General features: G+C 40.7%; 1 protein-coding gene across 2 annotated transcripts in view; it reads right to left on the bottom strand.

The window, feature by feature from the left end:
- Positions 1-2492: 2492 nt before the first annotated feature.
- LGR4 (leucine rich repeat containing G protein-coupled receptor 4) overlaps positions 2493-26961 on the bottom strand; it is a 76797-nt gene continuing 52328 nt past the window's right edge. For both annotated transcript variants that reach the window (XM_082058873.1, XM_082058874.1), the window contains exons 5-18: positions 19136-19351; positions 18390-18461; positions 16987-17055; positions 16326-16397; positions 16168-16239; positions 15422-15490; positions 14960-15031; positions 13337-13402; positions 12164-12235; positions 11190-11261; positions 10799-10924; positions 9327-9448; positions 8614-8688; positions 2493-5463 (exon numbers count right to left, since the gene is read on the bottom strand). In XM_082058873.1, the coding sequence (XP_081914999.1) occupies positions 4187-5463; positions 8614-8688; positions 9327-9448; positions 10799-10924; positions 11190-11261; positions 12164-12235; positions 13337-13402; positions 14960-15031; positions 15422-15490; positions 16168-16239; positions 16326-16397; positions 16987-17055; positions 18390-18461; positions 19136-19351 (2452 nt within the window). In that variant the 3' untranslated portion in view covers positions 2493-4186. The remainder of the gene's footprint in view (positions 5464-8613; positions 8689-9326; positions 9449-10798; positions 10925-11189; positions 11262-12163; positions 12236-13336; positions 13403-14959; positions 15032-15421; positions 15491-16167; positions 16240-16325; positions 16398-16986; positions 17056-18389; positions 18462-19135; positions 19352-26961) is intronic.

Genomic DNA, 26961 nt, shown 5'->3' with positions numbered 1-26961 from the left:
CGCTCCTGCTCCTGAGCAGCCTTCACTCCTTTATCTAGTTTAGGCTTCTGCACAGTCTTGATGTCTTCCAAAACAACAGTAACAGATTTACTTGCTCATTTTCCAGCTGAAATTTTCAAGCCACTGGCAGATTTTACTTTTCTTACTGGAAACCAGCCAGACACTTCATATTTCATTGCCTTCAAATCCAAACAATTTCCCTATAGTAAATTCCAGCGACCATTAACTAGTATTTCGTAGGTAAAACCTAAATTATATTTTACAGTAGTGTAGTACCATGAATTCTACATATGAAATGTGTCCATTTGCCCTCCAAGTTCTTACAGTACACAACAGTAAAGAAAACAGTCATTTGTGATGAAACATATTATCCCATTTCAGGTTTAATTTCCTTATTAACTGAATCATCTTCAACTGAACTTCAGTGCTAAGAGTAAATAGGTCAGATTCTGCTGTACAATATGTGAAAGGTAATACTAAAAAAAATCTCACTAAAAATACATTTGTTATGCTAGTAGCAAAAGATCAAAAACATCTATGTAATTAAAAATTATTACATTGAGAGTGCATGTGAAACAAACTCTGCCTTGTGCTTTTAATTAAAAATATTACCCTGTAAATTAAAACTGAAGGCTTAAAAATAGTAATCAAGGTAAAAATAATTATTGCAGAAGAGTGTCTTGGTAGAACTTTGAATTTTCTGATTAAATCAATGATTAAACACAGGAAAATTCTGCTGGAAAGAACTGTAAAAGGGATCTAGACCAAAAAGCTGTTACCTAGATGCATTATTTTTGTAAGAGAATAAAAAATTCAAGCTAATAGATCTCACCAGCACAGTGCCAGAGCAGGCTAGCAGGTCTGTACAAAATTACTCTTAATGGGGGAAATGTAGGCAATACTTTAGCAATTTTATTTGTGACTCTGTTCCCCTGCAGACAAGCTGCTTCCTCAGAGCATCACAAGATGAATAAAGCAACAAAATGTTCATTTAAAGTCCACAGTAAATTCTTTTTGTCTAGCCTTGGAGCTACAACAGTTGTTTAGAGGGGCTTAGGCACAATGTATTGAGACATCGTCACTGCAAGAATTTTCAGCCAGTTTTGGGTCTAGAAAAATCACAGGATTTATTTCCTGTGAACACCCCAGAAGGTGAGGGAGTGAGTTCTCAGTGGATACTTTCCTAAGGCGGCTGTGAACATATTCTTCTCACTCTCTACAACTACCTGAAAGGAGGTTGGAGCATGGAGGGTGTTGGTCTATTCTCCCACATAGCAAGTGATAGGACAAGAAGAAATGGCCTCAAGTTGTGCCAGGGGAGGTTTAGGTTGGATATTAGGGAAAAATTCTTCCCGGAAAGGGTTGTCAGGCACTGGAACAGGCTGCCCAGGGCAGTGGTGGAGTCACCATCCCTGGAGGGGTTTCAAAAGCATTTAGACGAGGTTCTTAAGGACATGGGTGAGTGCCAGAGTTAGGTTAGGGTTGCACAAAATGATCTCAATAGTCTCTTCCAGCCAAAATGTTTCTATGACCATGACACCATCCCCTGCTACTGAGATCAGCTCGCGCGGCAGACACGACAACAGAGGCATCGGGTACCTGGTGTCTGGATTCTCGGCAGGTGTTGAGCAGGTGGTTGTTTTGAGACTGGCAAGTTTTGCAGCGCTGCCTCCTGACAGGTTGATTGTAGTAGCTCCTGCCTGTATTCGTTCAGCCTGTATTCGTACCAGCAGAGAAAACCTGCCCGTGTTGGAAGACTCTGGGCTGACTGCATTAAAAACGAACTGTTAGCACAACTCCAGAAAACATACTGATGTACAATGAAATTCTACAACTCCAAACGGATCCCATCTGACCATTTTAATAGCATTTAATAGCATTTCTGTGAAGACTCATTTGTAAAACAGAAGAAGAAATCAATCCATACTCAAGAACATGGTTTGAAAATGGAGCGAGCTTTCTGGAAGCTTGATGGTTGGATTTTCTTCTCTACCAGTTATGAAATGGCAGCTGACATACACTGTTCCTTTTGAGAAGTATTCTCATTAGAAGTATTCTCCTTACCTGTGACTGGCTGGCCAACAGCAGCCGTGTGGGACAGACTGGAACTCTTATAAAACAACAGCTTAAAAAAACCCCAAACACAACAACTCTCAACACAGAAATAGAATCAAAACCAAAACCATCATCTGTGTGATTTTTCCAAGCCATACTAAAACCACTTCAACTCCAACACAATATAGAATAATATCTTTAATAAAGAGGGCAAACACTTCGCTGAAGGTTTTAACCGTTTGCATGCCAAGAGTCAGCAGCAGTCCAAGATCATAAATCCACTTGTGAATTGGCAACTTTCTTATATTTTTGGCAATTCTTTCCCCAAACTCTCACGCCATGTAGCCAAGAGCAGACGACACGTTATTTACGCTCAATAATTTTTACATATGCACCATTTTCAGCCTTAACTCTTGAAAAACAGAGATAAATAACAATCAATATTCATGTACCCTTTATTTGCTTTCAGTGTAACATTCCAGGCTAATTGGAGATGTAATATTCATGAGTGTAAATATAAGAATTAACTCTGGGTTGGTTTTCTTCTCTTTTGTTTTTACATGTGAATATTTCGGCTTACAAAATTAACAGCATACAGTAAATAATCCTCCCATACTTTGTACAAACTACATGATTTTGATATACAAGGATTCTGATTTTATTACAGTGACAATATACAACCATGTCTATTTACAATGCAAAAAGTATATAAACCACATTTTAAACATTCTGCTACTGGCAGCCACTATTGTTTAGGAGGTAGCTTTAATTAGCAAAATGAACTGAAGCCACATTTCCAATCATGTGTTCTATCAAATAATTTACAATACAAAGATAAAAATTCATTGTATGAACAGTATATACAGTTTAATTCTCAAAACAGTAATCTAGCTTTAAATCTTAACGAGAATGTCTCCAGAGTAACCGGGATGGCAGTGGATTTGCTCTCGATTTAGCGCATTGTTCAAGAAACATACATAATTACTAAATCATGCATTTGTAACTTTGTATCATTCAGATTTCAAACTACCTACAGATAAATGGATCGCTGATTGTACTGAAATCATTCGAGTCTCAGGATCTGAACGGTTGAAAAATATTGCACTGATTTACACTAAAATCAGTCACTTTGCACAGTGTACTTCACTCTCAGTAAAATAACTGGAAAAAATGCTTTTATTGCAAAATCATTTTCCGTTTTCCCCCCATTTGCTAAAACCTCAGTCTACTCAGAGATATAATTCATGTAACATTCAACAGGCTGCAAAGACGTGAGCTGTTTACACTGACAGCACCACTCACCCCCCCCAATGCATCGATGTCCCTTCCAACAGTGTGACCCAACTGCATAATACTGAACAACGTCGCTGTGGTTCACCTGGAGGAACTAACGCCTCATCACCCAAAAAATGTGTCCAGCCCCATCATTCCTGACAGCTGTTCATATTCTTGTTTCATAGTCTACAGATACCGTGGATTACAAGTGCTTTGTTGTAACAAAACCTTTTTAAAAAAATTGAACGTTGGCTTGAAATACAAAACAAACATGGTATTCCTATATTGCTGTCACAGTTACGTATGGGAGAATTAATCCCTTTTTTGGCCCTGCAGTAAAATTCATCCTGAGATTCAACGCTGAATACACTATACAAAGCTAGCAAGAGAGTTTTTTGCTTAATTATAGAAAAGTCACATTTAAAAATAATTTCTTTAATATTAAACAGCTGTCCTTTATATTTTGCTTTGGCAGAAAAAAAAGGATTAAAAAAAACCCAAAAACATCAACAGAACTTACCTCGCCAAGAGCAGAAGCAAAGTACAACTGGAGTACAACGTGGAAACACACCATTAGCATGTAAAAAACTGTATAAAAAACCCCCACTATTGCGTGGAAAGAGTAAAAAGATTGGGTAACAAATTTGGTTTACCAATTCCATACAGTCAGGGCAATCGATTTATTTATTTTCAAACGTATGGCTCAAGAAGTTACTGCCCGCTTCCCTTCTTTACAAACGATGCTAAACGATGATTACAAAAGTGCTCTCCTGCTTGAAAGGTCAACACAGGCAACAGCCTACGAACATTACGCCTCTTCCCCTCGAATGGCCGACGGCAAAGAAAAGAAACCTTTTCAGTCTTTAATTCTCGGGATGTTGTAGGCGTAACGAACCAGAGGGAATCCCCGGCTTTGGTAGAAGCAGGCGCGGCCGCAGGCCTGCACCTGGTCCGAGCTGTCCGACACGAAGGAGTCGTCCTCGTCGGCGTAGTCGGAATGGGCCGACTGGGTGCCGCAGTCCGACCAGTAGCCGTCCGGCCTTTGGCAAGGCACCACCGCCAGCGTCGGGCAGCTGTGCGATTTTATTAAATGTTTACAGGGCACAGGCTTGGAGAGAAGGAGCGATTCGCAGCATTCGCACACGGCGATGTTACCCTGCAAGTGGGTGTACACGCCGCAGTCGTAGTAAAAATCCTGCGTGGTGCAGCCCCCTTGGGCGTTGACGGCGATGGCCACCGCGCCGTTCTTCCTCGACATGTGGCGCCGGAGCAGCTTCCAGTCTTCCTTGAACTTGGGGTTGAAGAATACGTACAGAACCGGGTTCAGACAAGCAGGCAATGGGAAAAATATCAAAGTAACGGACTTCATGATCTCAGGGCTGATAGAAATCGCAGTGATCAGAGGTGCAAATGAGAAGAACGCAACGGGGCAGAAGAAGATGCAGTTCGTGAAGATCAGCCAAGCGACGTGCTTAATCATGCTGGACTGCGAGTTTTCGGACAGGTCCTCTTTTTCCAAGTTGCAGTACAGTTTAGTATAGATAATAGCCATTAGCAAAAATGCTAATGAATTGAGGAGCACTAATGTTACTGTGAAGCCTAACGAAGGCGTCTCTCCAGTGGGGAAGGGCAAGCAAAGGGGTGACGCCGAGTACTCTGCTTTGTAAAACAGTGGTAAGCATCCTGCTACCACAGCACACAGGAAAGCAAAAACTGCCGCAATTTGAAATTGTTTTTGGCGATTGCTCTTCCCCTTTTTAATGATCTCCTTGGCAGAGAAGCTCCGTTCAACAGCTGCCAACATCAGGAAAAAAATGGCACTTTCTGACGAAAAGACTGCAAGAAACCCAGCAACTCTGCAACCACTGCCAGTCTCCCACCATATGCCAAATTCAGCAAATCTGCCCCAAGAGACAGCATCCAAGAAAGTTAAAATACCAGTATAGACTCCCATGATTAAGTTAGAGACAGAAATCAGGCCTATAAACAGTTTGGAAGACGACAATGGCGCACAGGATGCAAATATTGTTAACATCACAAGCAGGTTGAAGAACAAAGCAACCAAAAAAATAAACCAGACAGTAAGTCGAATCATCCAGCTGCCCAATAAATATTCACAAGGCTTAAAAGCACCTAGAAAAAAACAAACAAAAAAGAAAGAATCAATTTGGGAGAAAAAAATTGGCCTTAATAAGCAAGATTTTCAAAAGGTATTACAAGAACACTCCTCATTAATTCACAAATAGAGTACACAGCTGAACTGCTAAATAGGTCAGCTGAAAGTAAACTATTCTGCTGAAGCTATTTACTAATTAACTATGCCTGAAATAATAATTACTGCAATGAATGGTCACTTGAGAATACTTTGTATAAACAAGCTAGCTAAACAAACTTAATTACCTTTCAGCTACTCAAAATAGCTTTTATTAGTGCCACCTAAATACTTTTTATTTTATTAGGATTTCATACTGCATTTAAAAGTTGGTAACAAAATAAAAACAAGTGTTTACAACTGATGTAAAAGGGCAAAGGGTTTTTTAGGAGTAACATGTTCTCTCAAAAAATGATTCACAAACACGCTTTCCGGAGCAAATTTTGGCCACAAGGAAACATCTGTAAAACAGCTGACAAATTCCACTTATCAGCTTTAATAGCGACAGGAATTCATCACAAGCCCTTCTCCCCCACCCTCGCCACTGAAAGGCACTGTGAGCTGAGAAAGTCATATGGCGAAAATGCTTTTCTTCTTCTTTCGCCGCTTTAAAAAGCTTAAACAATAAAAAACATCCAACAAGCAAAATAATATGAGATGAGACAAGGAAAAAAAGGTCACTACTTCTGCTTACCCTTCTAATCCTTCTAATTGCTACTTATTCCATAGGGAAATCCCACTGATTTTAACTAACAATTAGAAGAGTTTAACCTCTGCTACAGCCCCATTAGGCGCTGCTAATTGTCCCAAGCACAATCGCTGGGGATCTGGCTCTGCAATCGGTGCTCTGGGAGCTGAAGGCAGAGCAGAAACACACCAAAGGTGCTGCCACCTCAGTTGGAGCATCAAGGGTGTTGGTCTCTCCTCCCAAGCAGCAAGTGACAGGACAAGAAGAAATGGCCTCACATTGCGCCACGGCAGGTTTAGATTGGATACTAGGGAAAAATTCTTCATAGAAAGGGTTGTCAGGCATTGGAACAGGCTGCCCAGGGAAGTGGTGGAGTCACCATCCCTGGAGGGGTTTAAAAGGTGTTTAGACGAGGTTCTTAGGGACATGGTTTAGTGCCAGAGTTAGGTTATGGTTGGACTTGATCCTGAGGGTCTATTCCAACCAAAATGATTCTCTGATTCTCAGGGTGCCGCCACCTCGGGCTGGAGCCCCGAGACAGTTCAGCCCCCACTCCCAGCTCCTTTTGCTTAAATGAGCAAGTTTCAGTAAAACTGGCACTAAAATCCCTTTGTGTTTGCAGTTATTCCTGCGTAAGACATCCTTGCCCAAATAATTATTTTAACAATATATTCACAAGACGCAGCAATACCTGCTAAGCTGAATCTGCTTAAAAATAAAAACAACTTCCTACACAGGGAATTTTTAAAAAGTCAACGCTGTGCTTCCAAAAAAATCAATTTGAAGTCTGTTTCCTAGTAGCTGCACAGTGAGGTATCTGTAGACAAACAACAAAACTCACCACACATTCCTGCCTCTTCCTGAGGTCTAACTATCCTTAGAGTTATGTTATCCTCCTCTCTCGCTAATATTCCCAGCCCACAAGGGAAATCCCTACTCGGAAGGACGAGTTTCATGGATTTCAGTGCCGTGCAACTCGAGTGCTGCTGTTCAGAAATCCATTCCTGCCATTAGGCAAAGCAGAAAGTGGAGCTACAAGATGAGCAATGATTCAGAACTTACACGGTGGGTGGAGTGTCCTACTTATGACCAGACGATAGCATGGCACAGAAAACAAACTGTTAGTATGGGAGGAACTGGTGAAAAACCAGGCTAATTGTGAACTTGTAAAACAAGCTCTTAGTTCTTTTTAGAGCGACAGCATCTCTGGCATGGGGAAAAAGAGAGAGTTCTAAAGGCTTTAAGGATGAAACCCATCTAACACACCACCTGAAGCCTCATTTTGTGAACAGGAGATCAAAGGCAAATAGGCAGCATTGGTCAAATTAATTCTCGGATCACGTACAGTTACATTAACAGTATATTTGACTTTCTGACCACAATTTTTTTTTGGCTGTGATCAAGAAATCCTTGTGATATCCTGTATAGTAAGGCTGGAGCTAGCCCAAAAGATAAAAAGTGAATAGATTTTCATAATGGGGGTCAAAGACCAGTTTAGGAGAAGAGAATGAACCAAGACTTGGAAACCCACTGCTCATCCAGAAGTAACTTCACTGGAAGCATGCTGTACCCCCATCTATGCGTTCCCCTTTACGCAAACAGGAGGGTACGACATGTACGGAAAGAACCTTCTGGGGAGCCCGTGGCAAAGGCAAGGAAGTAGGAGGCACCACAGCAAGCGCTTTAGGAGCCGAGTGGAACTGTCTGTGGAAATTCGCAGCTTGAGGAAGACAAGCAAAAGGTCAGCAATGAAGCTGCCTAGAATGAAAACATTCGTTTGCAACACCAATTTCAACACTCCTGGACTGTTCAGGCCTGAATTGGAGTATTTCTAGTATACCAATAACTACTCGTTACACAAAGATCTGTAGCAGTTTCAGATGCTACTGCCTGCTCCAGCTACTTGTAACAGCCTCTGCCATCAGTGAATGTGGCTGGGAACAGATCGGGTGAACGTTCCTCATATCCTTCCTCCTGAAAAGGCATCAGGGTTCATTAAAACCAAGGACTCCAAGCAGCTGGACTTAAGCTTTTAAAGTATAGGCTGAGTCCTCACTGAAACAGAGGAGCATTCATACAGTCTGCTCCACAGACATTTCTTTTGCAAGAGTGATTCAGAATGAGGGGGCTATGCATTAAACACAACAAGCTCCAAATAAAAGTATTACAGTCTTGTATGCTCTGCTTATAGAAACAAACTTTATTTTCCCTAGCATAGTTCTCCGATAGTGTACTGAGTGTCTAAAGCTGAGCCAAATCTTTGCGACTGCTCATCCAAAACAACATTTGACATCAAATGGAAGTTTCACCCAAGCATCGTAGAATTTAATCTTCTGTGCACAGAATGACTACAAGGAATGAAAGATGTAATTCTGCAGACAGCTATTTGCATAATACCATGCCTGAAGTTCACAATGTGGCTAAAGCACATTATAAGGTTTACCTGTTGCTGGTGTGCAGTGAATAATAATCTGTCCCAGTTCCTCATTCTCCTCATTTCTCAGAACATCTGCATCAGCTGTATCCAAGTAAAAATGAAAACTAGGTTAGTTGTAGGAAAAAAAATAAGTGAAATGCAGTGAAGCTGCCTGGGATGGAAGTCGTTCTTTGAAAGATCAAAGGCCTTAACACTTCACCAGCGTTCAAGCCTTTAACGAGTGGAGCTGCTCTGGTTTGCCATGTTGGGCCGTGCGCTCAGAGCAGAAATCACTGCAGCAGCTGAGTAACTACTGCTTGTCCCAGCTACTCACAGCCCTTTACAACAAAGGAACAACATCCTTCATCACTGGGGAAAGATCTGCGGGCCTTGGAGTGGACAGTGGAAGGACAAGCCCCTTCTGAACAGGAAGGTGAAATTACCGAGACCCATAACACATTTTTGTTCTGGCAGAAAATGACAAACAATACTGGCAGTTTAGAATTATTATTTTTTTTTTTTAAACAGGCAAATCTTACGCTGTCAGATAAATCCATTTCACACATTTAGAAAGAATATGGCACAACCTATCTGGAAGTAGCTGCTAAGCACCTTCAGAGACAGCTTTTGTATTCCTATAACAATTTACATTTTTATAATTTCCTTACTCAAAGACAACATACACTGTTATTCGTTCGGCCCAAAGTAATACTGCCAGTTTAGTACAATGAAACACTCACCCTTCTCACGATCCGTCAAGGCACCTTGATCTTGGTGACCGGAATCTTCAGCATTAGAGTTTAAATAAGAATCGCACCCCCAAAATGCACAGCACTGGTACGCGTACGGTACGGAGAGCGACCTGAAACGCGGGCAGAGCAACACAGAGCGTTACCCATTGTAACCCCGGTTCAGATTATCGTCTATTAAAAATATTTAAGTGGAACACTTCGGTACTAAAACTGAAGCTGCTTTTTTTTCCACGGTTGCTAATAAAAAACTATTTCAAATTGTATCGGTTGTAACCATTTCTGATGAACTTTTGCACTAAGACGGAGGACAAGTGACGCATCCAAGCCTGGTCTGCAAGGAGTACAAAGAAAATTGTGTGGTGTTTAGCTCTCTTTACTACTCCATATACAAAACAAATTCCTATCGGTTTTTGTGCTGTTGTGGTACAACTTCAACTGAAAACTAATGAGGCAGGTTAATTAAAGAGTAACAAAGTTAAATCCCAAATGACAATGTTAAAAAAACCCACTTTCCTTCTCACTCTTCATTTTGTGCCCCAAAATAAGATTTTTTTTTTTGCTATTGCCTTTTCTGTGTTTGACAGAAATAGTATGTATGATTAAACCTAGTAGACAAGTAGTACAACTGCATACAGAGTATTAAAAAGTCCATGTAAACAAGAGCATAATAGCAGACCAGAAGCTAATTTTTCTGACACAAGCTACAATATCAACTATCTGCATTATTGTTCCTGAATTCTGTTCTGATAAATATTTAGCAGGAACGTTAGTCTAAAGGATCACATAATGCATTAGTTCTCAAACACAGATCAAAACAAAAAAAACAATCTGCTGAGGCCTGATTCTAAAAGTGACATGGATTCCTTTGCTGGCCTTAGACAATTAACAGTATCTTCATCTCCATTTCTCCATCAGACAGTATAGGAAACCATTTTTAACTGCTTCTTGAGGATTGAAATATTAATGTGCAAAAAGATCTTTGAAAATGCAAAGCAGTTAATCACTGTCTGATCCACCTCCCACTGAAATCAGTACCAGTACCATTTGAATTATTACTGTTCCTCTTATCATTTGCCCCAGGAATAAACAGCATATGTATAAAGCATGGTGATAATGGAATCAGACACCTGCGCGTCTGCTCCTGCGTTCCATATTCTGGAAGACAGATGTGCCCAGTTCAATAACAAATGGAATCCACCCAAACCACTACTCCAAAGTCAGAGCCTGAAAAAGGGGTGGAGGAAAAAATATAGAAGGTTCCAAGACAGTTGTCTGCAAATGGCTTCTCTACCATAACAGTCAGATCTCCTTTCCAAAATGCCGATATTAAGGCCTTACAGGACTCAGCAAGGGTCTGATTATTTGTCATGAGTATTATCTAAGCTGGCTTTATTTTCTGTCACCTTGCTTGTTATTGCCAGAGTAAGCGAGGAACTCCATAGTGTTATTTACCAACGTACCGGAGCTTTGCAAAGTTCTTTGCTGCCAAAGCTTCTTTCAACTCAGAATTCCCTGCAAGTTTAAGCTGGTTCAGTCCGCTCAATCCTTCAGTTGGAACTGAAGTGAGGTCATTGAAACTCAGGTCTCTGAAATGTGAATATGAAGAGAGCGTTAGAGCAAAGGAAGTTTGAAGATTCCATAGCACACGCTTCAGCGGGGCAGGGAGGCTTCTGAAAGCCTCACACCGGCTGTGGTCTGGCAAATGCCTGGCAGTGCAGTGGGCACATTCAAGAAGTCTGCCCTGTGTATATTCAGCTAGTGAGAGGTTTCTTGATTTAAGCTAAAACCGTTGAGTATCTCAGCAGTTTAATGACAGAGAGAGGAGGTTGCTGCACAGAATATCCCACTTACAGATTGATGAGAGCCGCAACAGAGCTGAAAGCTTCCTTGTGGATCTGATGGATCCGATTCCTACTGAGGTCGCTGCAATGAATGATATATGAGATTATTTTAGCAATTTCATCAAAACTTTGTAACAGCCACTGAACTGAGAAAAAAGCTATGGTGATAAATACACCATGCCTTTGGCAGAAAAGCCCAACAACCCTCCCACCACCACCCAGCCAGCCAGGGCAGCAGCAGCCAAACCCCTTGGCAAGGCAGCTGTATCCTGCGTCACCTCATCCCCAAAGGAGAATCCATGTCCCATTCCTGCCCCCCAGGCAGGAGCAGGCTCTGGCACCACCGTTCCCAGGCTGAAGGTGCCAGGACGATCCCTTTGGTGACAACCACACCTGTGGTAGGACACACTGGCAGCGGTCGGGGACGACAACAAAAGAACAAGCAGAAGGGCACCTGCTTTGTTGGGTTTCAAATTCCAGCTTCGGCTGGACCACCATGACTTATGACATTCCTTTTAAAACACCTATCAGTTTGTGGATTTTTTTCCTGATAATTTCAACGTTCTTAAATAATTTTTATATTGCGAGGGATGTAAACAGGAAGGCATAATTTTGTTTACAGGTCTGCTCCTCCTGAGGAAAACAGATAGGGTATTTCAAATAAATACTATATAATGGAATAATATAGTAATTATGTAATGCAAAATAGTGGACTACCAAAAAAATCATCCTTTTTTTAATCTCCATATATATATATATAATAAATATCTTTATAGGTTAGAAAACCAAAATGGAGATGCGAAAGAACAGGACTGAAACTGGTTGCTGCCAGTATCACTTGTACACAGTTTGCTTCACCTTAGGATCCAGCACACCTGGTCTTTTGACATTGCTCAGATGTGTAACACCAAACCCTGACACCAGTTCACCTGGGAATCAAAAGCACAATCTTGTTTAATTCGGTATGCGACTGTGTGCACTTACAGGATACGAAGGGAGGACAATCCTTGAAAGGTGTCCTCTGCGATTTCATGGATTTGATTGTGCTGTAGGGAACTGCAAAGGGAAGAACCAGAAACAGAAGTTTATTGGCAAACTGCGCTGACTTCAAAGCAAGGGATTGCGCAGTGCCTGCAGATTTAGCCTTGCGAATGATTAGTCTTTTCTCATTAAAAAAAATAAACAAAACAAGTTTTTAGGCAACTTGTTTAAGTATCTGCTCTGCACTTTGAATTAGCCACATTAATACAAACATGAAGCTCTTTTGTGGCACCTCTGCCCAATCCCAATTCACAACTGAATTTAGAAGAGAATGTTAAGTGCAGACTGAATTCTTCCCAAGCTAAAAGTAACACTTCATGACCTTTGAAGAGTCGCACTGATTTAAAATAAATCTACTTAATTCTGCGGGGAATCTTTAGGCATCTTCTAACCCTGGGTGCACTTTCAGTTCTCAAAATAGGGATTTATAAAAGGGAAGATCCGAGAAGTGCTTCAAGAACTAACGGGCAAGTTATACTTCCAGTTCACTATCTCACTTCACAATGAACCATGTGTACCATGAGCCCAAAGACATCAAGAGTACAACAGCAAAGGCCTGTGAGACATCTATGAGCCCCACTCTGGTTAAGGGGAAAGAAGCTTGAGCGCAGCAGAAGTAGGAACATACGCAGGCAGAAAAATTGTGTAGGGTCTGGAAATTAAGCTTAAGAAGCTTTAAAGCAACGCAGTACGGAAAAGTAAAGATGGAGTTTGAATGTGTCTTACAGGTACTAGAGAACAAAAACACTTTGGATAAGCGTAGGCTGATGGTTGGAGGGAACTGAAGAAGGATGGAAGAGATAAAAGGCAGGAAGGAAAACACAAAAATGCTCATTCCATGTATGTGTATAGCAATACTACTATAACATGCAGGATTAAGGTGTCCTTTTTTTCTTTTGTGCCACAGGAACAATTAATCTTTAGCTAATTGAGGAAAACACAAGTGGTAGAATTCTCTGTCCTGCATATTCCTCACATAAGATGGTCACGTTATTTCTCTCTGTCCTTATCTTAGAATTGTACTTACGATCAAACACGAATCAAAGAAGTGTCTAGAGACTTGAACTCAGCATATTCAGGCAGTAAAGAATATACACAACATGTATTTCTACTTACATTTCTTCCAAGGAGTGGCAGCCCTTAAAACTTGGGAGGTCCTTTATATTGTTGTAAGACAGATCCCTTCAAAACAGAAAAAGGGAGAGAGGTGCTTAGTTCAATCCTTTTCTCCTTGAAATGCCTCATCACTTGTAACCATTAAATGGACTGGCAGAAGAATCTCCCTGTTAGTAACATTCTGCAGAAAAACTAAGGGCATCTTAGAGAAAATCATAAACAGAGTCACAAGTGTGATCTCTCCACAGTCACCCTAACTAGCTCCACTTCTATTATAGATATTACACACAACCAAAAATGTAGAAAGACATAACTGCAACATGAACCTTGAAACAGTCAGCGGATAGCAGAAACAAGGCTATGTAACTCTGTAAAATGCTGATTCACTGCCTTTTATTCACTTTACTCATGTAACCCTTTCGAAAACTACATTTCTATATCTCTCTCCCTTTTTTTCTCTGAATTTGATGAGCAATTTTTTAAACTTTCTGAAATATTCAGCCAGTGACATAAAGCAAAAATCAATCAAAAATACCTCTATTTGGCAAACATTAATAACTCAAATTACTGTTTTGTAATTGAAAAGTAACAGAGAAACAGGCTGTGCCTTTGTAGTGACTTCAACAGCTCATGAGATCCCTCCCAACCAACACTTTTGATTCTACAGGCACCCGCTTTCAGCTCTGCAGCTGGATACACGAACACACCCAACACATGCAGCATAAATTCCCTGAACTCTGGGAGTTGTAATCTTAAAAGTTTGATTGATAATCTGATTTTTTTAGAATAAACAAGATAGACGGACTGCAACGCAGGAATTTGGAGTGCATTATTATTATTTCACTTGTTGGTATCTCCCTAAGCAGACCTAGGAAAGTTCAGATTTTCCTGTGAAACTACACATAATAGAAAGAGACTAGAAACTTGCAAGCCATCTTCCAATTTCTGTTCAAAAGATAAGCTGCCATGTAAAAATAACTCCTACCTCGTCATTCTTCTTCCCAGTTTTTCTTTTATAAAACAGAAGATATTCTCCTTTGTTTTTCAGCATTGCTTTTGTTCCAAATTTTCCTGCGTGTATCCTTTGTAAACAAGGCTTTGCATCTCCCTCACAATGGTTTCATTTTCCACTTTTTTTACATTTAACACATCCTTACAGCTTTTTCTGTCTTTGTATTGCTACCCTCTTCCTAATCCTCACCTCTCTTTCTCTTGGTTCCCGATGCTCCCTCCTGTGTTCCCAGACACAAAAAGTCAAAGCACTATAACTAAACTCTTCCTTAACCTCTGAACGTAGATGACTACTGTGTGTTCAAAATGAACAGCAGCAGAGGGAACTGAAGATGCAAGGACTGTTCTGCAGCATCACCTTACATATATTTTATGAAACAGGAAACAAATACAGCACATCCCTATAAAGGGGACCCTGTTTTAGGAATATGAGGCATTACGTGAACTCTGCCATGAATCTTGATTTGAAGAAACCAGAAACCAGAATCAGATTTCTAACTCCAATAGAGCTACTAGGATGAACAATTCTGAGTGATATTTTTGCTTTAAATTCAAGTTTCTTTTAAAACATTTTGATGAAGATGAAAATCAGAGAGCAATGTGTATACTTACAATGTCCGTAGCACCTTTTGCTCTTGGCATAAATTAACAGGAACACTGTTAATCTTGGTCCCTGTTAGAGTTCTGTGGAAAAAGAAATACGTAAATGTTTGCACTGTTCATGACAGATGGCATAACAAGCACATATAAGAGCAGAACAAGGATGGTGTCCCAGCTATCAGGGTGCTAAATTCATTCACCAAATGTTTGGTTGGTTGGTTTTCTTTGGAAGATGCCAACCTCTCTGCTTTTCAGTTCTGGGAGAGGAGGGTTAGTATCAATGGCCTTTTCATAGGTTGTTGCCATCTTACCCTTCTAAAAAATATTAAGAGGCACCCACGTATCACAGTAAGGAAACCTCTGTCGTTACATTTATTTCCAGTTACTGTCCAGATCCACTAATTGTATTTCAAACACTTCACAAGAGGTAAACCAAATAAATTACTGGAAATTATTTCTGTAGAAGATACTTACAGACTCTCCAGATTAACAGTTCCTGTCAAATTAGGAAACCACTGCACCATGCTGGCACCCCGAATGACCCTAAAAAAATCCCCACAAAAATTAGCTGTAATTCACTATGCAAACGAATTGTGACAGTCAATCCTTCTATCAAGTGGATATTTTCACTAAGGAGACATTCTAACATCCTTATTGCTTTTATTTAAATTTTACACACTAAGAAAACATTTTCACTGCTGCTTAGACTAGTAATTTGCTTAATAAATTACTGCTCCATTAGCAAACAACTCGAGTTCATCAAGCTGGAAGGAGTTTTATCAATACACGTATGACAAGGGCATAAACTCTTAGGTAGTTTGTAGTTCAAAGTTAAGTCCCACTCCATTTTGCTTCCTCGTCACCCTCAGAACTGATATCTTTCGAGAACAAGCGTGCACGAACCTGCAAAACGTTCTCACAATGTACGTCCTTGTTCAAAAACCACCCAGGACATATTGCAGTTTGTTTAAGTAAGAGCCTGAGCATTTGGCCTGAGGTTATGTGACTTATGCAAGATAATGAAGATCTTAAAAAAAAAGGTTGTAGAGTGTATTTACTAGAGCTTCTTGAGAAACTGGATATTCCCAAGAACAACAATGGTTATTACAGCTTACTGCAAAAAAATCATAAGGTAAGAGGCAGCCAGGAAATTCAGTTGAGTTCTTAGCCACAACATTTCATATCCATTTATTGTACTATGTAGTTGAGGGGATACTTACAGGGAATGGAGATCTGACAGATTCTGAAATGCTGAGTTCCCCACAAAAGACAAAGGATTATCGTACAAGTGTCTGGGAAATGAAAAACACACTTCAGTCGCTGTTCTTACAGTCACTGTCTGCTAAAGACTAAAAATAGACGCATGAAAATTACTTACATCGTTCTTAGAAGGGGGTTTCCTGCAAATGCACCATCAGGAATTATGGAAATGTAGTTACTGTGAAATCCCCTAAAGATATCAGCAAAGAAGAAAAATCAGCATTTAAAAACATACCGCCAGTAGATTTAACCAATAGGCATTTTCTTCACACCTACTCAATTCCCAATCCTGCCAAAAATAGGATGGTAGTTAAATAGGAGTAAATCAAACTGTAGGAATAACCTGGAAGGCATAATTTCTATCTACTGCACATCAGCTAAACTGAAAATATTTCATTAGAAACTGTTTTGTTCAGAACACGATCCTGCGCTTTCTCTCTTCTTCCTCCTTTCTTAAGGAGGGGACGAGGAAAACGTGTGATCAGTGAATACTTAATTCTGCTACTAGAGGCCAAAACCAGCTCATGATTAAGATCTATGCTAATGGGTCTCCTGAATAAATTGCTTGCTTATATAACTCCAAAATCATTTTCAATTGGTTCCCTCTCTAGCTGATGATTATATTTTCCTTTAATTATAGCATCACTTAGCATAATTTAATCTGATCCAGGTTGCTGCATAATGAGAAAAGCATTCTGAAATCTGAGAATTTCTCTTCTCTCTTTGTTTATGGAAAGGAGAAAGAAAACTGGTAAAAAGGCAGAGTAAGTAATACTCACAGCTCCTTTAGATTTGGGAGTGCTTTTATGGCTTCAGGGAACTCTACCATGTTGTTATAGTTTAAATCCCTAGAAGAAAAAAACAGAAAAATTACAAAATCCTTAATTGTGATTATGAATTGTTAAATTAGCTTTTAACATTATTCAATGAAAGTAAAACGTCCTCAGAACATCTTCAACTAGCCCATAGAATAACTTGATTTTTAATCTGGATTTAGTCTTCTGATGTTGTACCAGCTTTATAACCAGCTAGTAACTTAGGTATTTATTATAATGTTATCCACAGGATCATTCATACTAAGTCAAATGACATTTCCTTACAGCATAGTTCAGTATTTTTCAACAACTCACAGATTTGTCTTTAACAGAATTTACATGGGAATGAATTAAGACTTCAAAGTTTAAAAATAAAAGTAGATAAAAATGACTACTCTTTATCAGCTTACTAAGAAAACTTTTCTTTCAGGTTTTATAAACGAAACAACAAATAAGCCATTATGTAATGGCAGACTTTGTGGCAAAACCAGTTATGAATATTGAACAGAAGCAGAGGAAAACTCATTACAATGAATCAGTTTGTGTTGGGGAGAGGGATCTGTTGGAAACTCAGTTAACCTGTCACCATTCTGGCAATGACACCAGGACCAGCTAAAGCCTTTTTACTGCAGAAGGGATTAGTTATGAGAAGGAAAAACATTTTGAGAGTCTTACATCAGCTGTATATATTTACATAGCGCCTCATTATCTCTTAATTGAGGTTCTACGAGAATGACAAGACAGCTGGAGCAAGCAGCATTCCTGCACTCATCCAAACTCCTCATGTTAACAGAGGTTGTTGCTGGCTTGCGTTTTATTCATTTAGCATTCTCGGAAGCACCACAAAAAGCACTGTGGAGGGAGATATCGCTTATTGGACATTCACTGAGGGAGAGGCAGAAAATCAGCTCAGGAGCTGCGCCGGTGCCCGTCCAGTAACAGAGGGACACTGGAGCCCCACTGAGAACCCTCCTATCCTCACACAACAGTTTGGGCAGCGTATTTTAAACACACTTAATCCTACAGCAAATCTGAGAAACAAATATTTGTCCCTTATCACCCACAGGGCCACTCAAACACTTGTGATACATGCAGCTGACTCAGTGGAGTGCTACGCAAAGAGACACCAGCTCCGACAGGGCTCGGAATGATAGAGCCACATCAGCCAGTTGACATTTCACCCGGGCTAATATTGACCTGCTTTTTAACACAGTGAATTAGTTTTGCTGGAGCACTGCACTGTTACTAGCCCTTAGTTCCGAAACCTGAGCTGGACCTAAGTGTCGGAGCTATGTGTTGGGTAAACTTGATTAAGCTGGGAATGAGACAAACACTAAGCAAGTAATTACTTTCAGCAGCATACTTACAAGGTTTCAAGGTTGTCTAATCCATCAAAACAGTGTTTTCCTATAGTTTTTATTTTATTATTATGCAGATGCCTAAAAAAACAAAAACGAAACAAGTATGAAAGCAAGTGAATTATTTAATATAAGTTAACAAATCAGCAGATACTTCTATGGTATCAAAACAGTTGAATAGTTTAGAAAAAACATTGCATGGGGTGGATAATGCAGAATTATGTTGTTCATTTCTAGGCAGAAATATTTCATCCTCATATGGGAACATAATATATTGACCACAGTCAAGACAACCCATATTAAACTTTCACTCACTATCCAGAACCGTGCTAAAAATATAATTTAAACATCTAAATCAAAGTATTTTTTCCTATTCATCCTCGGAGATATTTAAGACTACACATAAACAGGTATGCGGCAGATAATACTTTCGTCTTTTAATATCTCTGAAAGCTTTCTCTGACAACCATTGGTTTGCAATATTCATTACTAAAATGAGACGCTGGGAAAATATATGGTAATGTCATTGCCTATAGTCCATTTGACTTTCTGTTTAGGAGAAAGTCTTCAGTGACCCTTCAGTGGGTTGTCTAAGCACACGCTCTATCATCTCATGTTGGTGGTACAGGCCGTTGCTAGACTACTGAGCTAAAACACAACAAAATACCGTATCTTTGGTGCCGTCCTAGAATAATCAAAACTGTATCCAAGGAAAGAATCGAAGTGATCTATGAAATACGGCTACAAATACTCACAGAACAACAAGACTTGAAAGGTTTGTAAAGGCATAGTCAGGAATGTGCGTTATTTTGTTGAGCGCCAGCGTCAGCGCCTGCAGAGAGGGGAGGTTGCTGAGCGGGTAGATGGGAACTTCTGTCAAACTGTTGTCATCCAACCAAAGGTGACGCAGCTGCACCAGACCCTCAAAACTGTCCTCTGGTATGGCGGTAATGTGGTTAGCATCTAAACGCCTGCATTGGAACAGAAAGAATTCAAGTAGTCAACTCACAAACTAGAGATAAGTAAAAGTAACAAAGTCCTACTACTCCTGAATAGGTTTTGTAGGCTTAAATACACTTTACTAAAATAATATTGGAAAGTTTGAAGGTTTACTAGATGATGTATAAACACCTTTTCAAGGCAAATGAAGAGCCCATAAAATAAAGCTTCATGAAAAACTTATTCTCAGATGTTTTTAATAAAACGTTTTAACAAACTCATATGCTTATAACCAGCTTAAAGTGAATTGATAACTAGATAGACACCTCTCCTGTGCAAACACCCCAGCTGCTAATATTCAAGTAAGTCTTAAAATAGTGGCTTGATATTGTACCAAACATTGCAGAGGCTTTTATTTGTTTGAATTGATTATCCCTATAGCTACATTGTCGATAGCATCATATACTGTTACAGGCTCTGTTTTGTGGTACTGCAATACCTTTAAGTGACGACTTTACAGAACAGGATTAGGAAAAGCAGTTCTTGAACAAAGGCAGAGTTATGAATTACCCTGGCAAATAAAACATTGTGTCATCAACTAAAACATGAGAAATATTCTTCACTCTTGCACCTAATTCTTTCTAACGCACTCCACAAAATCAATAAGGAATAGCACGTTAGCACTGTTGACTATTGTGTGTTATGGGATTTGCCATCACACTTTCTCCCCAAATGAACTCTGGTCACAAACAGCAGCAGCAGCAACACGTGCGGAAAGCAATTTTGCTGTCTTTCACAAACAACGACAAACCACGTGCAACAATTAGTTCTGCTACAGTTACCAGCTCACCTATGCTATGGGGCTTCACCGCTTCTTCAGGTTTCAACGCATCCAAAAAAAGAAAAAGCACTTCACACCTGGAAACCCAGGAGGCTCGAATGCACGTCCCCAGCTCCGGCTCCAGATGTGGAGCCCTCGCGACAGGAGGTGCAGGTGTTCCCATCAGAGTCTCACCCAAAATCCTGATCTGTGACAACTGACAGACCTGATCCCGCGCTCCTTGTCTGATGGCTTTGGCAGCGGTGACAGGAACTCCGTGCAAAATGACCTGTGCTTCTTCCTCATGCAACATGCTCTGAACCCATTTGGGTTTCTGTTACATTTTCTTACATTAGCAGCACTTGGATAACAGCACTAACAACCAGGGCAGGCAAACAGCACAGACCGGGACCAGTTCAAGTTTGCTTATGCAACACCATGTAACCAGATGTGGCGGGGTTGAAAGTGGAAAACCACCCATACTAAATAAAAGCTTCAACTTGGAATTATACAGATGGAAGCCCCAGGAATGGGCAGCGGCAAGGGACAGCCCAGGAAGATGCAAAACATTAATAAAGTGCTATTTTGCATAAGGCGATGGGAGAAAAGGTCAGCAGTGATTGCCCATGAGATGAAGCGATCGGCCAACACCCTCAGGGCACATGGTGTGAATTTTGGGGTTGTCATATGCACAGACAGGAGTTGGACTTGATGATCCTTGTGGGCCCCTTCCAACTAAGGACATTCAGTGATTCTATAAAAAAAATGGTCTGTAAGAGACCCAAAGCAGCGCAGGGCTGAGAGCACCAGGCCATGTTTGACTGTCCCCTGCCCTAGGGGTTGTCTTCTCCAGGTCAACACGCAGCTGAACCGTGGTGACTTGGCTGCAAACATGGAAGAAAACACCTTGCATAACCGCTTTGCAAGGCCGGGTGTACCAGCCGCAAGCCGTGTGCTGCTGTCTGGGGAGACAAAACACGTCCACGCTCCTCCAGCGGCACCCATGCTCGCTGCAACACCGATCAGCGCAGCTTCGGAGCTATATTAAGCATTCACTGTGTTTCCAAAGCCATGATCAGACATGCTCTTGAAAGTCTCGCTGGGTTAGTTTAAGAAGTCATTGCCTCCAGCCATTCATCGCATCCCCCTCTAGACTGGTTATATTTGTCTCCAGGCGCAGTCACGACAGCTTAAAAATTAAAGTGCTTCTGGACCCCAACACTTAAAGGACACACTGAATTCAAAGGGAGAAGACAAGCTTGATCAGGAATAAATGCACTTAAATCTATTTCTGTGAGAGTCTTGTTGTGATGTACGTGGTTTAAATATTTCAAATTATTAGGAAAAATAATCAGCAGCCGAACTTCCATGTAATAAACAGTCAAGAAATACATCAAATTAAGCAACAAATACAGCAACACAAGTGGGAACTTAAAAAACTGTCTCCAGTCAAACGCTCTTTCCTAAGATGAGGGAGGTGCCATTAGCTCTAAAGCTACACATCAAAGAGCTAATTCCTACGGCTCATATGATGGCACCCCCTTATCATTTGCCCCATGGTCTGACAGGTGTGTACACTATTTAGTTTGAATGTTTTCAGGCTGCACAGAGACTGGAACATTTCAGAGAAATTAGATGTCTGATGATAATAAAGAAATAAAAAATAAGGAGCAGGGGGGGCGGGGAGGAAAAAAGCCTGTAGCTCTGCTTCAGGAAAAAAAAATAGAGAAAGAAATTACCTTTCTTCTCTTTCCTAAATTCACACACCTCCCTGAAGATCAAAAGAATTATTTTCCAGTAGAATAAACATATCGGAGTCTTAAACTAAGAGCAGCAGCACCCTTCGCAAGGCAGGCCTTGGTCCTTGAGACTACTTCTTTATGCCTCCGCTTGTCCTTGCACTGTGCTCCTTGCTAAATTCCATTTACTCAAGGAGCCTTTGGAAAACAAAACCCCACAGCAAATCCCCAAACCCTGCTCCTCTTCTCCCACAGTCCCAGCAAAAGAAAGATGTTCAGGGAGAAGATGATGGGCCCTTCATCCCTACCTTGCTCTGCCAAGACCTTCATCCCCCAAAGCAGGCAGACACATCAAGTACCCAAGTAACTGTATCAGCTCTGGAGCCCTCAGTACAGGACAGACATGGACCTGCTGGAGAGGGTCCAGGAGGCCACCAAGATGATCAGAAGGATGAAACAGCTCTGCTGTGAGGGCAGGCTGAGAGCTGGGGTTGTTCAGCCTAGAGAAGAGAAGGCTCTGGAGAAACCTTATTGCGGCCTTTCCGTGCTTAAAAGGGGCCTATGAGAAAGGCTTTGAGCAGGGCCTGTTGTGACAGGACAAGAGGTGATGGTTTTAAACTAAAGCAGGGAAGATTCAGGCTGGACACGAAGAAATTTTTTACAATGAGGGTGATAAAGCACTGGCCCAAGTTGCCCAGAGAGGTGGTGGATGCCTTATCCCTGGGAACATTCAAGACCAGGCTGGATGGGGCTCTGAGCAACCTGAGCAGGTGAAGATGTCACTGCTCATGGCAGGGGTGGCACCGGATGAGTTTTGAAGGTCCGTTCCAACCCAAACTATTCTATGATTTTGAACTGATTGCTCTCCACAGCCACCCAAGTCTGCTGTGTTCATCCTCTCCTGCCCACAGCAATAAAACCAAGAGGGATAAGATGACCAGCACCCACCACGGTCACTGAGGAGGAGGTTTAAAAGGTGAAAGAGAGCACTTTCCTGGCTCTCTGTCACTTCTTTGCATTTTTAAGATGATGCCAAATGTTTGCAATGTCTGAATAGAGCTGCAAGTAATTAGTGATATCAAATCACACAGCCAAAGTCAAGGAGAAAGACAAGACATCATGCTGTGATTATTTGTGTCTCCCACTCTCCATTTACACAGCATCTTCCTGATCTCTGAAGACCACTGTGCCAGCCCAAGGTTTTCCCAGAGTCCAACAGATACATGAACAAAATACTTGAAAATAGACAGTTTTCCCAGAATTTTCATTGAGCTGCATTTACAGTTTTAAAGGGAACGCCTGTGATTTACAAATATTATAGGAACAAGCACAGCATCAAATGAACCAAAGCAGGTATTACTACAATTACACACAAAAAATATTTATTGGTGCCAAATTTTTGTTATTAGTTGTCATATCTCAAGACTTATTTTTAATTACTTTGGCCATTTCTGTCTCATCCACATTTTGTGTGTTCATTCATGCCTCTTAGTGTAAGCCTGATGTGTCACAGTTACTTATTTTTCCCCTCTTCCAAACACTAGAGCTTATCCAATTCATGTTCAATGCACAAGAGACAGCTGAAATACTTCTATTTAATGTAAAATGCACATAATGGAGTACTTGGTGAAACAACTGAAAAGTAAACCTAAAATTACACCTAAGGACCACACCTTTCCTTTAATATGGCACAGGGACTATTCACTTGCTCCAATAACTACCAAAGCACAAGTAATACTCTTGGACTGAACTTATACAAAGACTGTCCTTTTCCATTAAAGTGTTAAAGATAAGACTATGTTCTTTAAATTGGAGCTTGCAGCATGTATCTAAATTCCTTAATCTTTCAGAAGCTACTCCAATTCCAGTTTCCCTATAGGCATTGGCTTGTGAGAGACCTTTACGTTTAGTCTATAAATTCAGTGTTCACTTGCAGAGCTGTCATCTTCCCTTCTGTTACCTGTTAGGTTCCCTCCTCACACAAACTCCAACTGCACAAGAGGAAAGAGCAGGAGGATGGTAGAAACCTGTATATTCAGCAGCTCCTGTATTAATACTGGACATATTGTTAAAACAAGTAAAGAACTTAGAAACTTAAAGGTCTTAAAGCAATTAACTCAGCTGTAAGGAAACTGTAAAACTAATATGAACTCCTACCTCGAATCCAATGAATTAAAGTTCCAAAGTCTAACAGACACACATATATGATTTTTTTTTTTATATTTATATAGTAATATAAACATACACTAAATTACCATTCTGACTCCAGTGTAGTTTCATAAAGCTTTTCACTACAAATCTCAGGTCAAGCCTGCCAGGATTTCACAACTGTACGGATACATGGGAGGTGGCACCACATGGCATCCTGCTTTTTAAATACATTACAATGCAGGGGGTAAGTCAGGAAAAGCTTTGATAATGTTTTTCATTTCTGGAGCATTGGGAGATGTAAAAAAATCACCCAATCTCCTCATTCTTTCCTCGGGATCTCCCAGAAGCCAGCCAAGAGCCCTCCTCCCGGGCTCAGAAGCATCCCTGCACCACACCAAACCTCAGCAGAACCTGCCGTGCCGGACACTTGCACAAAAGCAGGTGTTTGCCAATGAAGCAGGCACAGCAGCACCGCTCCTGGGCACAGCATCTACCTACAGGGTTAAAAAAAGCTAAAAAGGAAAAGATACTCACAGAATCACAGAATGGTTGGAGTTGGAAGGGACCTCTGGAGATCATCCAGTCCAACCCACCTGCTAAAGCAGGTTCACCAGAGCAAATCACACAGGATAACGTCTGGGTGAGTTTTGAATGTCTCCAGAGAAGGAGACTCCACAGCCTCTCTGGGCAGCCTGTTCCAGGGCTCTGGCACCCTCAGAGTAAAGAAGTTTCTCCTCATATTCAGATGGAACCTCCTGTGCTTCAGTCTGTGCCCGCTGCCCCTCACCCTGTCGTTGGGCACCACTGAAAAGAGTCTGGTCCCTCCTCTTGACACCCACACTTTAGATATTTATGAACATTGATGAGATGCCCTCTCAGCCTCTCTTCTCCAGGCTGAACAGACTCAGCTCTCTCAGTCTCTCCTCATAAGAAAGGCATTCCAGACCCCTCATCATTTTTGTAGCCCACCGCTGGACTCCCTCCAGTAATTCCTTATCATGCTCCTCACTGCAAAGCCCACCTGGGTATTGTGGATGCGACATACACCTCGTAAACATCATCTTAGTAATAATATTAATTATGAATGTACTGCCATGCATTTTGTTCACACTGTTTGCCTGGGAATAGGAGACTGTCGCAGATTGGTTTGCAGCTACTGTCCCATCCCAGCTGGCAGCCTCGACAGATCTCATCTGTGACCACACTCAGCCTTCCAGGCTCCAGTGACTGGGAAATTTTAACAGCCTGATACTAATAGCAAGAGTTTAACATTGATGTTAATAAAAAGAAAATCACTCCTGACTCTTGTGTTAAACCACTTCTGCTCAATGGCAATCATTAAAGAACTTTGCTCTTTAAAGTGCTCCTTCAAAAACCACAAAGAAATCACTCAAATAACAATGGAGTAGATTTTTAGGTTTTGAAGTTAAGTACTGATAACCCTGGTACCTCAGAAATTCTGCTACAATGCAGGGCAATAAACCCACTGTGTTAACAGAGGTACTTTAAAATACTCAGCACATTTGCTCACTGTATCAACCTTATGTGTTGAAAACATCAATACAAGGATTTGCTTTATTCAGAGACAACTTTACAGCAGCTCTCAGAAACTACTGATACATGTCAAAGCTATTTCAACCACCTGTATCCATGTGCCGGCACATCTAGTTCTTCCATTTAAATGTTTAAGATGGTATCAGCTAGACATCATACAAAGTTTGCTGCGAATTACCCATACAGGATTCATGCATCTTTACCTACATGCTGTGTAACTTTTCCATCATCCCAGTGAAGTTTCTGACCACTCTGTTTCTAAACAATTTCCTCATTTTTATTTAAACATCAGCAATTCCTTAAGCAAGCCCAGACAGTTAAAAAAAAAGGCTACAAAAATCCCAGGGATTCCTAAAGCTCACAAGAAATAGCCATAGCTCATTTTCAAGAGAACCAGAACAGCTTCTGAAGGTGAACATGGCACAGAAAAAATGAGATTCCTGTCATTCAGCAAGTAAAGTTCACGAAGCAGCATATTTAAACTGCTGCATATTTGAAGATTTTTCAGCATAATCAAACATGCTCAGGAGAGCTCTTATACATTCTTTTTAAAAAAAAAACGCAAGAAGGAAAAGGCATATTCAGCATATTAAAGTTTGCATTGTTTTTGTGAGTTAAAAAGAAAATGTGTGTGAATTTTTTTCCTTTCCCATTCTGGTGGCAATAGTTTAATCCTATAGCTTAACACAGGCTCACTCGAAGGGCTGGTCCCCTTTAACACTTTAAAACAGCAAAGCAGGGAACTACCAACCTCTATTCAAAGCTGCTTAGCTGATAAACCACGTACCGCTGTTGAAGGTGCATACTGCATCTAAGACCACAGAATGCTTCTTAACTTCATCCGGTCATTGCTCTTAATTAAGATCTTCCAGTCTCACAGGCAGGATTATCCATACAGATAGCCCTGGCCTTCAAAACTATATAATCCAGAAGCACAAAATTATCAACAGAAGCCATCAAACACATTTTAAGAGAAACGAGCAGAGTTAGAGTAGAACTGTGTATTTTTTGATACAACGTTTGCATTGTCCTCTCCACATTTAGTGATCTTCCCTTTCGATTTATTTCAATGTGCTCCAATGGTTTACGTTACTAAAATTGCCACCAACGTGAATTCCCACTTAAAGCTGTGTGGTTTCATTGCGGCAGCAGCAGAATGTTTCTAGATTTTATTTGTTTTGTTGGTGTTGTTATTTGGGGTTTTTTGTATGGTTTGTGCGGGTTTTTTCTTTCTTAATAAATACAGGCGTAACTTGATCCGTATAAGGCATCCTTCCTAAAATAAGAGAACGCCAGAAATGCAAGGCTGTAGCAGATTATGTGCTACAGCATGTATTTTAAATGTGTCCTGACTGCTATGGGCCACCCTTCTACCACA

The sequence above is a fragment of the Streptopelia decaocto genome, assembly GCF_964273445.1.
Source record: "Streptopelia decaocto genome assembly, chromosome: 7".
In the NCBI taxonomy this organism is placed as follows: Eukaryota; Metazoa; Chordata; class Aves; order Columbiformes; family Columbidae; genus Streptopelia; species Streptopelia decaocto.
This window is presented reverse-complemented; position numbering and strand designations above follow the sequence as displayed.